This window comes from Thalassophryne amazonica, chromosome 14 (genome assembly GCF_902500255.1).
Source record: "Thalassophryne amazonica chromosome 14, fThaAma1.1, whole genome shotgun sequence".
Lineage (NCBI taxonomy): Eukaryota > Metazoa > Chordata > Actinopteri > Batrachoidiformes > Batrachoididae > Thalassophryne > Thalassophryne amazonica.
In genome coordinates, this window is record NC_047116.1 from 35,554,228 (window position 1) to 35,573,511 (window position 19,284).

The following is a 19,284-nucleotide window of genomic DNA, read 5'->3' on the forward strand; positions in this document are numbered from 1 at the left end:
GCCTGATTTACATTTCGTATTTCAAATGGCACAAATAAATTAAAATGTGTGAAATTCGGGGAACCGATGTTGACAGAGATAATCTGTGTCCCTCTCACTCATGCACCAACAGAAACATCTACTTAGTAGATTATTATTCACATGAACGAAAAACAACCTTTAATCAAAACGAAAAACATTCCTCAGGGAGCTTTTGGTGGTTGCTGCTCTGATAGGTTGGTGCAGATGGCCCATTTATCTAGCATAATGTGCCTTGTATTCAGATTGTACAGAGATATGATTTTAACCTGATAATTCATGCATCTCACAGTAACCACACTAAAATCAGATTTCATACCTTTGGTTTGTGGAGGTTTATACAACTGCACTGTTCTTGATAAGCAGCATCCAAAATCTTAAATTGGTTTCATCATTTATTACCCCGCACATCAGTAAAGCAGAAAAGCAGCAGGTTGTTGTTTTCAATGGCATGTGTACCTGTTGTCTAGATAAATTAAAAATGGACTGATTTCCCTCAAACTTGCTGTGAATATATGAGCATAGATACCGAGAAGTGATTAGAGTAGTTTGTTCAGAGGGCAAGGAAAACTGTGGGGTTTTTTCTGTATTTCTCAACAACAAATAAGCCTAGAAGAATGATCTAAAGCCCTGGTTCCCAACCTGGTGTCTATGCCCGCCTTAGTGGGTCAAAAAAAGATCACAGGGTGTGCCTGAGGTTTTGTCAGCTCTGAGGTGATCAAAATTAAAAGTGAGCTGAATTATATTTTGATCAGCAAAATATTTGTGATAGATTGATAGGCATAGTCACACATAGTCAAAGATACCATTGTAGATGTGTACAGTGCATTCACAGCACTTCACTTTTTCCACATTTTACAGCCTTATACCAAAATGGAGTGAATTATTTTTTTCCCCTCAAAACTCTACTCACAACACCCCATAATGACAACATGAAAAAGTTTTGTTTTGAATTTTTGGAAAATTGATTAAAAATAAAATAAAAAAAACTAAGACATCATATGTACATAAGTATTCACATCATTTGCTCAATTCTTTCTTGATTCACATTTGGCAGCAATTACAGCCTCAAGTCCTCCTGATGCCACATGCTTGGTGGTCTTTGCAACACCTCTCAAGCTCCATCAGGTTGGATGGGGAGCGTCGGTGCACAACCATTTTCAGATCTCTCCAGAGATGTTAAGTCAGATTCAGGTCTGAGCTCTGGCTGGACCACTCAAGGACATTCACAGAGTTGTCCTGAAGCCTCTCCTTTGATATCTTGGCTGTGTTGCTTAGGGTCATTGTCCTGCTCAAAGTTGAACTGTCACCCCAGTCTGAGGTCAAGAGCGCTCTGCAGCAAGTTTTCATCCCGGATGTCTCTGTACATTGCTGCATTTGTCTTTCCCTTAATCCTGACTAGTCTCCCAGTTCCTGCTGCTGAAAAACATCCCCACAGCATGATGCTGCCACCACGATTCACTAGAGATGGTGCCTGGTCTCCTCCAAACATGATGTCTGGCATTCACACCAGAGTTCAATTTTTGTATTATTAGACCACAGAATTTTATTTCTCATGGTCTGAGAGTCCTTCAGGTGCCTTTTGACAAACTCCTGTCATGTCTTTTACCAAGGAGTCGCTTCCGTCTGTCCTTGTGGAAGGTTCTCCTCTCTCCACAGATGAATGCTGGAGCTCTGACAGAGTGAGCATTGGCTTCTTGGTCACCTCCCTCACTCAGGCCCTTCTCACCCAATCGCTCAGTGTAGATGGGCGGCCAGCGCTAGGAAGAGTCCTGGTAGATCCGAACTTCTTCTATTTACGGATTATGGAGGCCACTTTGCTCATTGGTATGGAAGCATATTGCATTCACTAAATTAAAAAAAAAAATTAGACCACTGATCTCATAATTATGAGATCCTGATCTCGTAATTATGAGATCATGTGTCTAAATTGTTTATATATATATATACACACACACACACACACACACACACACGAGTGTATATATATATAGCTTCTGTACTTCCAGTCCCTGGAAGTAAAGTTCCAGTCAGTAAAGACGCGGGCCATGGTTAGCTGATAACACTAATCAGACACCAAGTGTGGCTTTTCCCCTGATGTGCTCCAGGATGAATGCCCAGGAAGGGACACGGGGCATTATACCAAAATGATACTTCCAGCTTTCATTCATACAGCCCCACCGACCACTGAGGGACAAAGAGGGGCTCCCTCCAAGGTGGACGCATGCCAGTCTGGGTGCCCCGTGCCCCACCTCGCTGGAGGAGTTTCTTTCATCCAGGAACAACTTAGGAGGAAAACCACACTTTGTATGTGCATAGAAGTGGTGTGTGATCACAGTACAGTGTCAGCGGTTACAAACTGGTTGATTTTTGATTATGACTCAGGAATTCTCACGCTTGTCTTTACTGAGGGACTGGAAGTACAGAAGCCCATTGCATGGAAGCGATTACAAACAAAAAATAATAAATAAAAAATAGCCTGATCTCGTAATTACGAGATCAGCTAATTTTTTTTTTGTTTTGTTTTTATCCAGTGAATGCAATAGGCTTCCATACATTGAGACCTTCAAAGCAGCAGAAATGTTTCTGTATCCTTCCCCAAGGCAATTCTAAGGCAGTTCCTTTGAGTTCATGCTTGGTTTGTGCTCTGACATGCACTGTCAACTGTGGGACCTTATATGGGTGATTCTTTAACTACGGGCACTATTGGCCTTGTAAATGTAATTTCCACCACACCATTGCCTTACAATATAAAGCGCCTTGGGGCAACTGTTTGTTGTGATTTGGCGCTATATACATGTGCTCTGATGTCACTGTTTATCTCCATAGAAACTACCCAAACAATCTTTCATACAAACTGTTTAGGGACATTGCAGTGTTGTGGTGGAAATTACAGCAAGTGTGGGACAACTACATTTTGTTTAAAAAAAAAATCACAACAGTTGTATGACACTGAATACCCCAATTATGTTTTGATTATTTTACTGATATTTTATTCAGAGATATTTCAGAATATTAGAAAAATCGTTTACCATTCATTTTTATCATTGAAGATCAAAAGTCTGGGTGTGGGACAAGCACAAAACAGCAATATTTGCATATAATGATGCTAAGAAAAGGTGAAAAAGTCATCATAGACTACTAGAACAAGTTTCTTAACACACTTTCATTGTAAAGATAACTATAAAAGTGTGAAATTTCCCTTTTTTGTTTTTCATTCATACAATATGATCAAAGGACATAATGAGTGCCTGTAGTCTAAGAATCACCCATATGTAGACAGGCATGTGCCTTTCCAGATCATGTCCAATCAACTCTAGTTGGCCCAGGTGGACTCCAATTAAAGCTGCAGGAACATCTCAAGAATGACCAGTGGAAACAGGATGCACCTGAGTTCAATTTTGAGCTTCATGGCAAAGGCCGTGAATACTTATGTACATGTTTGTTTGTTTTTTTAATAAATTTGGAAAAATCTTTTTTTTTTCACATTGTCATTATGTGGTATTTATTGTGTAGAATTTTTTTGGGGGGGGGGGGGGATTTCATCCATTTTGAAACAAGGCTGCAACAAAAAAAAATGTGGAAAAAGTGCAGTGCTGTGAATACTTTCTGGACGTGGTCAATATCAAGTGCATTTATATCATGGTTTGGTGGGTATCACATCTGATCATGTATCACGGCCTGTTATCATGCCCCGATGTATCCATACCAGCCCCAAGTCCGAAGGACGAGGGCTGATACGGATACGAGGGGCGTGATACATGAACAGACACGTGATAAGATATTTATCACATATTACAGCAAAAATAAAGAACAAGAACCACATATCACACACATGAATCATGACTGAGTGATAGCTACCCACAGACTCAAATTTAACATTTTCTGCAGAGGTGTAAAACTGGATTCAGAAAATAAAAGCCCTCCCATGTGTTGCTTCAACCTGTGCACCTAAAACAGGTGATCTCAAGAATTAGCTCATCAACCTGCCTAAAGAGCTGAACTAATTACAATCATCTTATTTAATCAGCGCCATTTGTTTAGAATTTATCAGCGCTTTTTTTTCCCCTTGTATCTCATGAGGGCTGGTTTACTAGTATAGGGCAGATTTTTGGTGTAATATGTGATAAACTGAGTATACATCTGATGCAGTCAGACCAACTGTACAAATATGTTTAAAACCATTTCAAGTAAAACCATAAGGGTACAGTAGTATATATCATTTTAAGGCATTTGTTGGCATCTTTGAGTTATTACAGTTTCCAAAACTTTTTATCTTGTGAAAGTTGTTTGTGTAATTATCTACTTTTTCTTATTAACAGGTGATAAAATTTGAATCCACACTGTCAACAGACAAGAGAAAGAAAACCTAGACAACTGCTGTTTTTTTTGTTGTTTTTTTCTTTTGAACTGTACTTATTTTGTACTGTTGTCTGACAGTGTCTGGAATTCTGAAATAAACACACTACTTTTCTGGATGAGTACAAATTTCTAACACCGTAGTTGAGTGGTATTGTTAAGTCAAGTATCCACAACCTCTCGTTGTTGTAATGACAATGATAATAAAAACTATCTATCTACCAGGATTATACAGTCACCATAAAGGAGTTGATATTCCAGCAGCCATAGAAGCCCCAGAAAATGTGTCATTTTCACATCTCAGGCCTGACATGAATTACTGTGAATACTTTGTCAATGTCAGCTGTGATGCAAAGATTTGCCTGATTATTTTAAGTTACACGTCAAGGTAACAGTCAACCACACTGTGGAAACACGTTAGTATGAGAGCAGCTTAGGATAACGTACAGTTGTGTTAAAGTCAAACTTTAATCAACAGAAAAAAGAAATTCACACCAACAAGGGCGATCATGTGACTGCTTGATGAGTACCGAGGGAACGCTCATTTCTGACCATCAGATCCACACAAATCATTAAACACTGATTATTTCTTGCAGGTTTGTATGGATTAATGCTGTATAATCATCTTTGCAGTCTCACACACAAACACACACACGATTACAAAACCCTCACCAGCTCTGGCAGGTGCGTCAGGAAGGTGCATGAACCACAACTGGAATTCCTCATCATTATTTTACAAACTTAACTTTTGATTTGGGAAACTTGGAAGTCAAATGCTGTTACAGCAGCAACTATGAATTACACCAAATAATCCTGAGTACGATATATCAGTTTATTAAAGTATTATTTTACAACTATTAACAAGTTTAGCGTTTGAGCAAAACTATGTGGTCAGCTGCACGTGGCCATGGGGATAACACCTCAGCATGTAGGTTTTCAGAGTGAGGAGAACCAACCCCCCTCCATCCACCAACTGTAGCAACAGCAGATTAAGTCTAAATGGCTGAAACTAGAAGCCGTTTCCAGAGTCATCTGCTGAAATAGTCTTTGATATTTCTATCAGTGGAGTGTTGTACGGACACACTGTGGTTCTGGTCAGAACTGTTCCCCGGTGTGGTGTCCTCCCAATCGTCCACAGCCTCCATTAGCATCCCTTCATCCACATTGTCCTCCTCAGTGAAAGACCGCTCGAACATCTCCATGATGCTCTTCTGGTTAAGGTCCTAAAGAAACCCAAACAATCCTGATAACCAATCTGTATACATCCATACAGTGTTTACATCGACTGAGGAGCATCACCATATATTTAACAGGCAAGATGGGGGGAAAAAAATGATCTTTATTAATTTATAATCTGCAAACACTCACCAGTCAATGTAATTTTTTGTTTAAAAAAGATTTCTGATTTTTAGTTTAACTACATTCCTCAACAGCTTTAATTAAGTAAGTACACCTGTGCTACAAAAAATATACCTGATGGTCCCAAAGACACTATGTCAAACCTGTTGAAGCCAGGGCCATGCCGTCCTGATAATGCACTTTCCTCAATGGTTACACATACGAGGTCTATTAGAAAAGTATCCGACCTTATTATTTTTTTCAAAAACCATATGGATTTGAATCACGTGTGATTGCGTCAGCCAAGCTTGAACCTTCGTGCGCATGCGTGAGTTTTTTCACGCTTGTCGGTTGCGTCATTCGCCTGTGAGCAGGCTTTGAGTGAGGAGTGGTCCACCCCTCTCGTCGTTTTTTTCATTGTTTAGGAATGGCTCAGAGACTGCCGCTTTGATCAAAATGTTTTCAGAAACTGTGAGGGACATCAAAGTGGACACCATTTGAGAAATTCAGATGGTTTTTGGTGAAAATGTTATGGGCTTCAAAGAGATTACGGAGTGTTACTGTCGCTTTAAGGACGGCCCAGAGCGACTAGTGGTGCGCCGCGCTCTAAAGTCACCATTGACAGGCTGAACGACCATTTCATTTCTAAACGGATGGCTGTATGGATCCGTGACCATCGTGTGCAATTTCTCTGGTTATCACAAGAGCTGGACAACCATTTTCCGGCAGATTTCACTTTTAACAAGAGATTTTGTCACGGAAAGCCGAGCGGAGGCTTCGCGCTTTACGATGGATTCGCTACTGGAGCAAGACAAAACCACCTCCGTTTTGGTCTCACAGGACAGCTTTGAGATGGCGTTCAGACAGCTGTCAGTGGTTTTTCCATCGAGTGATTATCCGAGAAATTGTGGATGTGCCTGGACATGCCAGAACATGTCCTGTGAGGCTTCATCACGGCATTGCTTTGTGCCATGCGGCACCGCCGCGACACGCGGAATTCCTCCGCACGTCTGTCTCAATGTGCCGAAAAAGTGCTGATGTCCACGTCTTTTCACAATTCCTGTGCTAGTCAGATGACATCCCGGATAAAACACAGCGTCCAGTTTGGAAATGAACGGCACATTCCACTGTTACAGGAGTTTTTGTCATGGAAAGAGGAGAGGAGGCTTCGCGGCGGTGCTGCATGGCGCAAAGCAACGCCGTGATGAAGCCTCACAAGACATGTTCTGGCATGTCCAGGCACATCCACAATTTCTCGGATAATCACTCGATGGAAAAACCACCAACAGCTGTCTGAACGCCATCTCAGAGCCGTCCTGTGAGACCAAAACGGAGGTGGTTTTGTCTCATTCCAGTAGCGAATCCATCGTGACGTGCGAAGCCTCCGCTCGGCTTTCCATGACAAAATCTCTTGTTAAAAGTGAAATCTGCTGGAAAATGGTTGATGTCCAGCTCTTGTGATAACCAGAGAAATTGCACACGATGGTCACGGACCCATACAGCCATCCGTTTAGAAATGAAATGGTCGCTCAGCCTGTCGATGGCGGCTTCGGAGCGCGGCGCACCACCAGTCACTCTGGGCCGTCCTTAAAGCGACAGTAACACTCCGTAATCTCTTTGAAGCCCATAAAATTTTCACCAAAAACCATCTGAATTTCTCGAATGGTGTCCACTTTGATGTCCCTCACAGTTTCTGAAAAAAATTTGATCAAGCAAAGCGGCAGTCTCTGAGCCATTCCTAAACAATGAAAAAAACGACAAGAGGGGTGGACCACTCCTCACTCAAAGCCTGCTCACAGGCGAATGACGCAACCGACAGGCGTGAAAAAACTCACGCATGCGCACGAAGGTTCAAGCTTGGCTGACGCAATCACACATGATTCAAATCCATATGGTTTTTTAAAAAAATAATAAGGTCGGATACTTTACTTTTCTAATAGACCTCGTATATCTGGTACGTTAGAGAAAAGGTGCACTGATAGAGTAGGCTTTACCTTTGAATAGAAACTGGCGTTGACAGCATTGTCTGAGAGGTTTGACTCAGACAGGCCCACCTGCTCCAACACGTTCATTTTAAACTGGATCAGGGGCCTGAAACAATAAATTCATTATTCATTAAAATTCATTATTATAACAGTAAGAATCATATTAGCTAATGTCAAAGGAGTTTGACTCATTTTAGCGAAAACACCATCAGTATCAGTGTGCGTTTGTGTGGGAAAATCTCAGACGACAGCAGGTGGATGTTGTATGTTTATACGCATACGAGCAGAAACTGCTACAATAATCATAATGGCCAGCATGTTCAACTCAAGTTGGCCCAGTCGCTAAAAGGTTACAGATCCTCCAGGATCGAGCTGAGTTTTCGAAAAGTGATATTAATCAGTAAAATCACCTGGTGGAGTCAGTGGCTGCAAAGAAAACCTGCACCCTCATGGCTCTTTCTGGAACAGGTTGCCTACCCCTGCTCTAGTGGTTAAGGGCTTAAGTCCAGAAGATCATGGGTTCCCCGCCTGACCGGAAAATCACTAAGGGCCCTTGGGCAAGGCCTTTAATCCCCTATTGCTCCCGGTGTGTAGTGAGCGCCTTGTATGGCAGCACCCTGACATCGGGGTGAATGTGAGGCATAATTGTAAAGCGCTTTGAGCGTCTGATGCAGATGGAAAAGTGCTATATAAATGCAGTCCATTTACTGACAGACACCTACCACAGATGGTCATCAGCTGTTCCTTTGGCAACCAGGTAGTGAATGTTTACGTTGCTGGTTTGTCCAATACGGTGCACCCTGTCCTCAGCCTGAATGAGAACCTGTAGTAAGAAAATATGGCATTTTAAAGAACTGACAAAAAAGTGGACTTGATCCATTTTGATTGTCAGTGTGAACTGAAAAGAAATGTCCACATTATTATTCAACTTATGACAGAATAGCATTACTGCACATCAACAGTATAAATCTATGTGTCAAGTTCCCTTCTAATGTCTTAAATGAACTGGGACTATGTGTAGAAGCTAGCATAAGCTTCTCTTCCTCACTTAACATTTGTTGTGACAACCCATTTATTTTTATTTAGCCATTTATTTTCGGTCCATGCTGATTGTGATAATTTGCATATCCCATCATCTACCAGAAAAGAGCTACAAAGTGGTACCATTAAGTTACCTAATGTCACCATCCTGCAGACTAATGACAGCTTTAGTCTTGATTAAATCCAGCGAAGGCGACTGTAGGTCAAGTAATCAAGCAAACTGTCTATTCAATCTCAGGGCACATTGTTCTCACAAAAGACAAATATGTCGAAAAACACCTTTTAAATCCAATAATTTAACACATTTTATCCAGTGACCCCTGCAACCCACAGAACTTGGTCCAAGAGACAAAATATGGAAGACATTGATAAAATTACATCCATACAATCAAGCAAGTGGGAATCACACTCAATGTTAAACATTGCTATGTTGAATCTATGGTCAACTGAAGAGACTGCAGATCCTAAGATAGCACAACACAGTAGTCTTGAACAGCATGAATGAATGTCTGTCAAAGTTTCATCACAGTTCTTACCCCAGGGTTCCAGAAAAGCTCAGCAAAGACCACCAGGTCAGCTGAGTGCAGAGTGAGGCCTGTGTTGGCAGCAGTGATGGACAGTACAGCCACGCAGTTATTTGCAGAGTACTGGAACTTCTCACACAACTGCTGCCGCTCAGCTGATGGTGTAGCACCATCAATCCGGATGTAACCAATATTCTGTAGAAGAAAAGCTCTTAAAGGCTTTGCTTTAAACAAAGGGCGGCAAAGGCGTAAAGCAGCTGTCACACCTGACCTTTCTGGGCCGCACAGGGCCAATTTAAAACTCGACACAGGGCGGCTGATTTCCCCAAGCCGCTCCCGCTTGGTCATGTTCAGCACAGAGTCATCCCAAGCAGGCACACCGCTCAACAAAAGTCGTTTTTTGCCCCCTCCCAGACCAGGAACTTTGATCTTATCGAGAGTTAGACAAGATTAATCGAATTTTCCCGACTCGTCCCGAACAGCATGACCCCCTTCACCGCCACTCCGGGCCATTCAGGAGTCATGCAAAGGCTCCGCTTGGCAGAACTCGCCACCAAACTCGGCCGGGTGTGACTGCTGCTTAAATGCAACCCAAATTCAGAGTAATTTACCGTAATTTCCAGACTATAATCCGCTACTTTTCACACTCTTTTTACAATGGTGCGGCTAATTTATGGATTTTATAGGCTTTTTCATAAGTCGAAACACGCCAATTGATTTCCTGAAAGCTGCACTTCTCATGCGGTATAAATTCACACACAGTGTAAATATAAGGTCTTACCCATTCGTTTTAGTGAAGAAAAGTCCCTCTCTGGCACTCTGCGCCAGAGGTGCGCCGTCAAATCAGTTAGTGGAGCGGAACCTTCTCCCCCCACCCTTCCAAACCGGTTTTCTGTCTTGGCGCAACAAGTCGAAAAAGTCACAGTGCCTCTTTAACGTCTCATTAACTCCAATCCTGTCTGCACGCGATGAAAGTTAGAAAAAGTTAAAATTACTCAGTTCTCCATGTGGAGCAGAGACACCCTGCGCACGCTTATGACATGCACATCAATATTTATGTGTAACATTTCAGGGGGGGGAAAAGCATTTATGGGAAGTATTTAATTAAAGTAGACCTGCATTGAAATAAATGTGGTCAGATTTCAGAAAGAAATAGCTGATATGTATTTATAAGACCCTTGTGAATGCAGTAAAGTAAATCTGTAAGCCCAAATTTGTAATTCAGCGGAGAAATCTTTGTTTAAAAATGACAAATTTGCAGCTAAAATTGAGCCCTCTGTGAAAACAGTTTGTACAGCCGTAACATTTCCATGACGTCAGGGACAAGACAACGCGCTCCTGCCTTCAGTCCGATCCCGCATTGAAACTGATTTTATCTGTTAGTAATGTTACTTATACACGTCCTGGTTTCAACATCCAAAAGTAAGTTCCAATGAATGTGAGATACAGATCTGTGTGCTCAGATCAGCAATGACATCGACAGCGGGCGCCGTTCTTCCTCTCCCGCTCTCTGCCTCCGCTGCGCTTATTAAGTCTGCGGGCTCGTTAACGAGCTCGTTAACCGCCGACGCAGGCCACTCACACAGCCCGTGTCTGCTTTGCAACTGGTGTTGTGTCAGATTCAGCGCACAACACCGGCATCACCTCTCTGTCTACTGAATGGAGCTGCAGCACACTTGGCACAAGTCCTGAGATTACGCTCGCTGTTTTAATGAGAAGCGGCCGGTACACCTGTTGCTGCAAGGACAGACTTCTTGTGGCAAAATCCACAGCACCGCACGTCTCGGCAATCGGAGCCCCGGAGCTCCATGGACGCTGAGAGAGGTTTATATACTCAACAAAAATATAAACGCAACACTTTTGGTTTTGCTCCCATTTTGTATGAGATGAACTCAAAGATCTAAAACTTTTTCCACATACACAATATCACCATTTCCCTCAAATATTGTTCACAAACCAGTCTAAATCTGTGATAGTGAGCACTTCTCCTTTGCTGAGATAATCCATCCCACCTCACAGGTGTGCCATATCAAGATGCTGATTAGTGCACAGGTGTGCCTTAGACTGCCCACAATAAAAGGCCACTCTGAAAGGTGCAGTTTTGTTTTATTGGGGGGGCATACCAGTCAGTATCTGGTGTGACCACCATTTGCCTCATGCAGTGCAACACATCTCCTTCGCATCATCCGTGAAGAGAACACCTCTCCAATGTGCCAAGCGCCAGTGAATGTGAGCATTTGCCCACTCAAGTCGGTTACGACGACGAACTGGAGTCAGGTCGAGACCCCGATGAGGACGACGAGCATGCAGATGAGCTTCCCTGAGATGGTTTCTGACAGTTTGTGCAGAAATTCTTTGGTTATGCAAACCGATTGTTTCAGCAGCTGTACGAGTGGCTGGTCTCAGACGATCTTGGAGGTGAACATGCTGGATGTGGAGGTTCTGGGCTGGTGTGGTTACACATGGTCTGTGGTTGTGAGGCTGGTTGGATGTACTGCCAAATTCTCTGAAACGACTTTGGAGACGGCTTATGGTAGAGACATGAACATTCAATACACGAGCAACAGCTCTGGTTGACATTCCTGCTGTCAGCATGCCAATTGCACGCTCCCTCAAATCTTGCGACATCTGTGGCATTGTGCTGTGTGATAAAACTGCACCTTTCAGAGTGGCCTTTTATTGTGGGCAGTCTAAGGCACACCTGTGCACTAATCATGGTGTCTAATCAGCATCTTGGTATGGCACACCTGTGAGGTGGGATGGATTATCTCAGCAAAGGAGAAGTGCTCACTATCACAGATTTAGACTGGTTTGTGAACAATATTTGAGAGAAATGGTGATATTGTGTATGTGGAAAAAGATTTAGATCTTTGAGTTCATCTCATACAAAATGGGAGCAAAACCAAAAGTGTTGCGTTTATATTTTTGTTGAGTGTATATTTTTAATGACTAGGATTCTTTGTGGGTCTCGCCTCCATATCCCGTGATGGAGGCGAAAGACAGATTTTCATTGCGACACCACTCAATCAAACGGGCGTATGAAAAAGTACCCCAAAATAATTTTCAAGCACAAATAAAAGAAATGTGTACTCACCAAATGTGCCGCAAGACAATATGAAGTTTTAAAAAAAGTAGATCCTTCCGTATAAGACAAGAAAAAGATGCAGATGCAAACTGACGTAAATCCACAAATTACAATTGGCGCAATGCATGCTGGGAGAGGGTCTTGTCCGTGACGTCTCGGCAGCATCCATGATGAGAGGGACAATTTGCGGAGGGCTAAATGTTAGCTGTAAATTTGTCATTTTCAAATGATGATTTCTCCATTGAATGACAGATCTGGGCTTGCAGATTTACTTTACTACATTCAGAAGGATCGCATGTGTAAATGTAAGTCATTTTTTGTTCAAAAAATCTGACTGCATTTTTTTCAATGCAGGTCTCCTTTAAAAGTAAAAAAAAAAAATCTTTCTATCATCTTTCTGTGAAAATATCTCACGTTACAACGTAGAGACCCGCGGCTTATAGACAAGTGCAGCTTATTTATGTACAATTTCTTTTTAAAATTAGTGGGTGCAGCTAATATTCAGGTGCCCTCTATAGTCCAGAAATTACGGTACATTTTCATACACATCTTAAAACAGCACAGTTTGGTAATCTTCTTTGTCTTTCGGCTGTTCCCGTTAGGGGTCGCCACAGCAGATCAATCGTTTCCATCTCACCCTGTCCTCTGTATCTTCCTCTGTCATACCAACCACCTGCACGTCCTCTCTCAGCACATCCATGAACCTCCTCTTTGCTCTCTCTCTTCTCCTCCTGCCTGGTGGCTCCATCCTCAGCATCCTTCTCCCTATATACCCTGGGTCCCTCCTCTGCACATGTCCAAACCATCTCAATCTCGCCTCTCTGACTTTGTCTCCAAACCGTCCCACCTGAGCTGTCCCTCTGATATGTTAATTCCTAATCTTGTCCATTCTTGTCACTCCCAAAGAGAATCTCAACATCTTCAGCTCTGCCACCTCCAGCTCTGCCTCCTGTCTTTTTGTTAGTGCCACTGTCTCTAAACCATACAACATAGCTGGTCTCACTACTGTTTTGTAAACTTTCCCCTTCACTCTTGCTGATATTCTTCGGTCACAAATCACTCCTGCCACCTTTCTCCACCCACTCCACCCTGCCTGCACTCTCTTCTTCACCTCTCTACCACACTCTCCATTACTTTGAACAGTTGACCCCAAATATTTAAACTCATCTACTTTCACCACTTCTACTCCTTGTAACTGCACTATTCCACTGGGCTCCCTCTCGTTCACACACATGTACTCAGTCTTGCTTCTACTGACTTTCATTCCCCTTCTCTCCAAAGCATATCTCCACTTCTCCAGACTAGACTCAACTTGCTCTCTACTCTCACTACAGATCACAATGTCATCTGCAAACATCATAGTCCATGGGGACTCCTGTCTGATCTCATCTGTCAACCTGTCCATCACCACTGCAAACAAGAAAGGACTCAGAGCTGACCCTTGGTGTAATCCCACCTCCACCTTGAATGAGTGTCATTCCGACTGCGCATCTCACCGCTGTCACACTATTCTTGTACATGTCCTGCACTACCCTAACATACTTCTCTGCCACTCCAGACTTCCTCATACAATACCACAACTCTTCTCTTGGCACCCTATCATAAGCTTTTTCTAAGTCCACAAACACACAATGTAACTCTTTCTGTCCTTATCTGTACTTTTCCAACAGTATTCTCAGAGCAAACATTGCATCTGTAGTGCTCTTTCTCGGCATGAAACCATATTGCTGCTCACAGATCTTCACCTGTTTTCTAAGCCTAGCTTCTACTACTCTTTCCCATAACTTCATGCTGTGGCTGATCAGCTTTATGCCTTGGTAATAAGAAGTAAATATCCCCAAAGTGATGACTGTAGTTTGCAGATGTTGTAGTAGCGTGCAGTGAGACCCGCCTTCACTCAAACTTACTGATCTACTAAAATTATAACTGACAAACCCCACAAAATTAATACATCGGCTGTCCTTTAAATCATCCTACTCACTTTTTTCCGCAGCTCAGTGGTGATATGATCCAGCACGACCTTATGATGGGCAAACACGAGAAACTTCTCCCTTCCGCACTCCAACAAATCTGTGATGTACTCCCTGTCCGTGACAGAGGTGACACCGTAATGAACTGATACATCGATTCCTTACATTTCAGATAGCCAAGAGCCTTTCAGTTAATCTCAGCAGCCTGCACCATCAGCAGCTGATATGACTTACTGCCTCATTAGACGGTATGTACGTACATAACGGCCTGTAGCTTCGCTTCAGCTGTGTGGTTGTAAAAGATGAGGAGCGCTTCCTTCTCTTCCATTTTCTGAAAAACAGATAAGGAACAACATGAGATAAGGAATGGCAGGAGATTCTTTTCTGATGATTTGATAAGACTACCATTACTCTAAGAAGCAGTGTGATAACGTACAACTAAGTTCAGTAACTTAATCCCATCAGATAGAATGAATACTTTAAATAATGCCCTGTGACGTTTACACGATCATTTTGTGATAGCAGGTAGTTAATCCTTGTTAAACATAAAGGTTTATATGAGGTATTCAAGGACTGTACTGTGTACATCTGACTTACGCAGGCTGGCATGTTTCTTAACTTTCATGTGAAACTCAACCTGACCGATAAGTTTTGACATTGTATTTAGACATTTTCAAGAAAATGCGAGGAATTCTGGGAAACCGGCGGGTACACAGAACTGGTGGCAATCATGTTTCATCAATATGTCCCAAACTTGAGGCTCTACAGTGAATATGTACTATATCCTCATATGGTCATGCTCTGCGTAAAGCCTTCAGCTAAGATTTGTCTTTGGGAGACATTTTATCAGGGAGCTTTGTAATGGAACACATACCACATAGATAGCTCACATGCAACACACTGCATTGGAACAGCAACTCGAGAACCAGAGATTCATCTGCGGCATGTATTGTTTAAGTCAAGGGCAGATTTATTTTTTTAATTAAGCTATTTATTTGACCTGGCCATGTAGTGATTTCAAATTTGACTGTAATAAGCACAGGGTTAAGCAGAAAGCAAGATGCAATTGAACTTGCTAATATCCTGTAAGCATTTTACAGGCTATAATTAGTATATTGATATCTCACAGCAAACATATATGGCACTGTGCCAAATCTGTAGGCATATTAATGTCCTTTCCTTTAATAAAAAATTGATCATGTACTGTTAAACAGTGTACACAAGGGATACAATGCCATCCTCTTCAATATGCTATTTTCAGACCTGCCACAAAATCTAATCAGCTCCTCCACTGGCCAGCAGTCATCCATGTTGTAACTATGAAGTTTCTGCCACATAATGTTATGGAGATATTTGTAAGAAGATTATTTATATTGGAAATGTCACTATTAGGCAAAAACCTGTATAAATTTGTTGAATTTACTTTCATTCTTGTGCCTTCAACTTCATGCTTTCCTAGACCGGCTGACTTGAGGAGCTTCTGTGGACATGTTACATAAACTTACCAGCCTTTTAATGAAACTTTCAAATTTGTTACTTTTCTCCACATGACTGCACTCACGTTGCGATGGCTTTTGGCTAACTCCTTGGCTGCAGCTGACAGAGCAGCTTTGGTACGGGTGTTGATCCCATCTATGGTCACCGTGACAACCTTGCGCTGTTTAGCAGGGAGCTGGGAGAGGACATCAGACTTGAGGCGGCGCAACATCAGAGTCTCCTCCAACAACAACTTCAACTCCCCGAGATTAGACGAGCCTGAGTAGTCCCAGCCCCAAGCCATCTAGTGAGGAGAGGAAGCAGAGAGGAGAAAGTGAAGGATGCAGAGGAGGAATTGTGGCTCGGAGAGGAATGACAGGAAAACATGGAAAAGTATCAGCAAAATCTTTTGAATCTCAAAGCATGTCACAACATACTTTGAGACTTTCTTGTTTTTGTAAAAAGTATGTTTGTTTTTGCACAATCTTCCTTTTTAAATTAAAAAAAGGAAATGGAGAAAACATTTAACACAGCTGGTGCAACACTCAAAAGATCGCAAATATACATTGTTATGCAGCTGCAAGTCATCTAAGAAAATAAGATTCATACTACTCAAACATTCAGCTGAAATATTTCACATATATGTTAACTATAGCAGTTGATGATGAGCAATGTGTTTGTTGCTGTGATGTTTTTGAGAATGTCAGTCTATGTTGCAACATACTCCATCAAAATCAGAACTACACCCTGATATTTTTTAGCCTGCAAATTTCACCAAAGCAGCATAAACATAAGACACTTGAAAAGCTATCAAAAGATAGTGTGGTGAAATCATTCCATGTGACGGCTGACAGAGTAAAAAACACAAGCACGACCTCCAACTTCAGTTGAGTCCTACTTTATCAAAAAGCACTTGAACACAGGCAATTTTAAAAAGTGCATCATTGTATAGCGCAGGAACAGCCACAAACAGAACAATGGGCCAAGAGGTCACAGGATCCAATGTCTTTGCACACAACTGAGCCATGAGGGGGGGAAAAAGATCATTGTGGTGAACAAACTGCCATAAAGAGGCATTAAATTTTCAAACTTAAGGCCAATAGTTAATTGAGATGGAGGAGACATGAGCAATGTAACAAAAGGACATTAAATAAATGGGAAGAGGAAAGAAAATACACACACACACACACACGTATGTAAAAGTTTGGGCACCCCCGATGATTTCCATGATTTTTGTTTATAAATCATTTGTTGTTTGGATCAGCAATTTCAGTTAAATATATCACATAGCAGACAAACAATGATATTTGAGAAGTGAAATTAAGTTTATAGGATTTACAGAAAGTGTGCAATAATTCTTTAAACAAAATTACACAGGTGTATAAATGTGGGCACCCCAACAGAAAAAAATACATCAATATTTAGTAGATCCTCCTTTTGTAGAAATAATAATGCTAATAATGCTAATAATAATAATAATGCTTCCTATAGCTTCCAATGAGAGTCTGGATTCTGGTTGAAGGTATTTTGGACCATTCTTCTTTACAAAACATCTCAGGTTTGTTGGTTTCCGAGCATAGACAGCCCCCTTAAAATCACACCACAGATTTTCAATAATATTCAGGTCTGGGGACTGAGATGGCCATTCCAGAATGTTGTACTTGTTCCTCTGCATGAATGCCTCAGTAGATTTTGAGCAGTGTTTAGGGTCGTTGTCTTGTTGAAAGATCCAGCCTCGGCACAACTTCAACTCTGTCACTGATTCATGAACATTGTTCTCAAGAATCTGCTGATAATGACTGGAATCCATGTGACCCTCCCTCAACTTTAACAAGATTCCCAGTACCTGCACTGGCCACACAGCCCCACAGCATGATGGAACCACCTCCAAACTTTACTGTAGGTAGCAAGTGTTTTTCTTGGAATGGTGTGTTCTTTTTCAGCCATGCATACTACCACTTGTAATGTCCAAATAACTCAATTTTAGTTTCATCATTCCACAGCACCTTATTCCAAAATGAAGCTGGCTTGTCCAAATGTGCTTTAGCATACCTCAAGCGACTCTGTTTGTGGTGTGTGCACAGAAAAGGCTTCCTCTGCATTACAGCATTTCTTTGTGCAGAGTGCGCTGTATAGCTGAACGATGCACAGAGACACTACAGTATCTGCAGCAAGATCATGTTGTAGGTCTTTGGAGCAGGTCTGTGGATTGACTATGACTGTTCTCACCATCCTTCACTTTAGCTCATCTGAGAATTTTCTTGGCCTGCCACTTCGAGCCTTAACTAGTACTGTGCCTGTGGTCTTCCATTTCCTCACTGTGTTCCTCACAGTGGAAACTGACAGCTGAAATCTCTGAGATAGCTTTTTGTAGCCTTCCCCTAAACCATGATACTGAACAATCTTTGTTTTCAGGTCATTTGAGAGGTGTTTAGAGGTGTTCCAATAATTAGTGCTAAACGTATTCAAATCAATAAAATGACAAGGATGCCCAAATTTATGCACCTGCCTAATTTTGTTTAAATAATTATTGTACACTATCTGTAAATACTAGAAACTTCATTTCATTTCTCAAAATCAGTGTGTTCATCTGCTATAATATCATATATTTAACTGACATTTCTGATACAGACAACCAATGATTTATAACATGTAACGTGAATTTCTCCTCTGTGCGATCAATACAGTTTATCTTATCTTATAAAGGAAAATCATGAAAATGATCATGGGTGCCCAAACGTTTACATACAACTGTGTGCGTCTCTGTGTATATATATATATATATATATAGGTATCTTTTCAAATCCATGCCTATGGCACCTAATACACAACAATATCGTGTTCAACCGGAAACAATAGCTTGAAAATCCGTTTGTGCTCCAAAAACAATCCTTATGTTCTTGCACTGTTCTGCAACTGTCAGCAATTCTGCCAAATTTTCCCTTAAGTGCATTTCCTGCATAATTCCTTCAAGCAAATGCAGACTGTGCAGCGTGTGGGAGTTAAATAAAAAAACAATCATGGACAAGTTCTCTGGGGCTTCCTGAACTGTCAGGCGTTTCCCTACAGTATAACAAACAGCAACACTTTGAATATGACGTACCTGCTTAGCGTTACAGTAGCGCATCCCAAACTCATGGAAGCGTGGGAAAAGGTTGGGTCTGACTGCTAGGATCTGGGCGTAGAGCTCAGATGGACGGGACATGGCGGGAGTCCCAGACAAAAGAATCACCCTCTTTGCTGCCTGCGGATGGAAAACAACTCCGATCAGGACAAAGGGAGAGTGTCACTCACAAAACAGCTATTTAATTACAGCCATAACTCAAATGCTGGAATGATTAGTTTGCCGGATTTGTCTGTTGTAAACAAAACAATCATTCTTGTCAAATGGGACACTGTCCATTAATTCTAGAAAAGTATGAAAATAGCGTTAACAAGATACAGAATAAGTTGTTCCACCACCAGATATCCTGTCACTCAGTCCAACA

General features: G+C 41.7%; 2 protein-coding genes across 3 annotated transcripts in view; one reads left to right on the forward strand and one right to left on the reverse strand.

Annotated features, from left to right (window-relative positions):
• Positions 1 to 4,822: 4,822 nt before the first annotated feature.
• smarcal1 (SWI/SNF related, matrix associated, actin dependent regulator of chromatin, subfamily a-like 1) overlaps positions 4,823 to 19,284 on the reverse strand; it is a 40,175-nt gene continuing 25,713 nt past the window's right edge. For both annotated transcript variants that reach the window (XM_034185953.1, XM_034185952.1), the window contains 8 exons: positions 18,900 to 19,040; positions 15,882 to 16,100; positions 14,581 to 14,651; positions 14,332 to 14,434; positions 9,278 to 9,460; positions 8,423 to 8,523; positions 7,710 to 7,806; positions 4,823 to 5,600 (listed from right to left, as the gene is read on the reverse strand). In XM_034185953.1, the coding sequence (XP_034041844.1) occupies positions 5,406 to 5,600; positions 7,710 to 7,806; positions 8,423 to 8,523; positions 9,278 to 9,460; positions 14,332 to 14,434; positions 14,581 to 14,651; positions 15,882 to 16,100; positions 18,900 to 19,040 (1,110 nt within the window). In that variant the 3' untranslated portion in view covers positions 4,823 to 5,405. The remainder of the gene's footprint in view (positions 5,601 to 7,709; positions 7,807 to 8,422; positions 8,524 to 9,277; positions 9,461 to 14,331; positions 14,435 to 14,580; positions 14,652 to 15,881; positions 16,101 to 18,899; positions 19,041 to 19,284) is intronic.
• march4 (membrane-associated ring finger (C3HC4) 4) overlaps positions 16,474 to 19,284 on the forward strand; it is a 48,944-nt gene continuing 46,133 nt past the window's right edge. The window contains exon 1 of the mRNA XM_034185960.1: positions 16,474 to 16,486. The gene's annotated coding sequence lies outside the window, so the exon portion shown is untranslated. The remainder of the gene's footprint in view (positions 16,487 to 19,284) is intronic.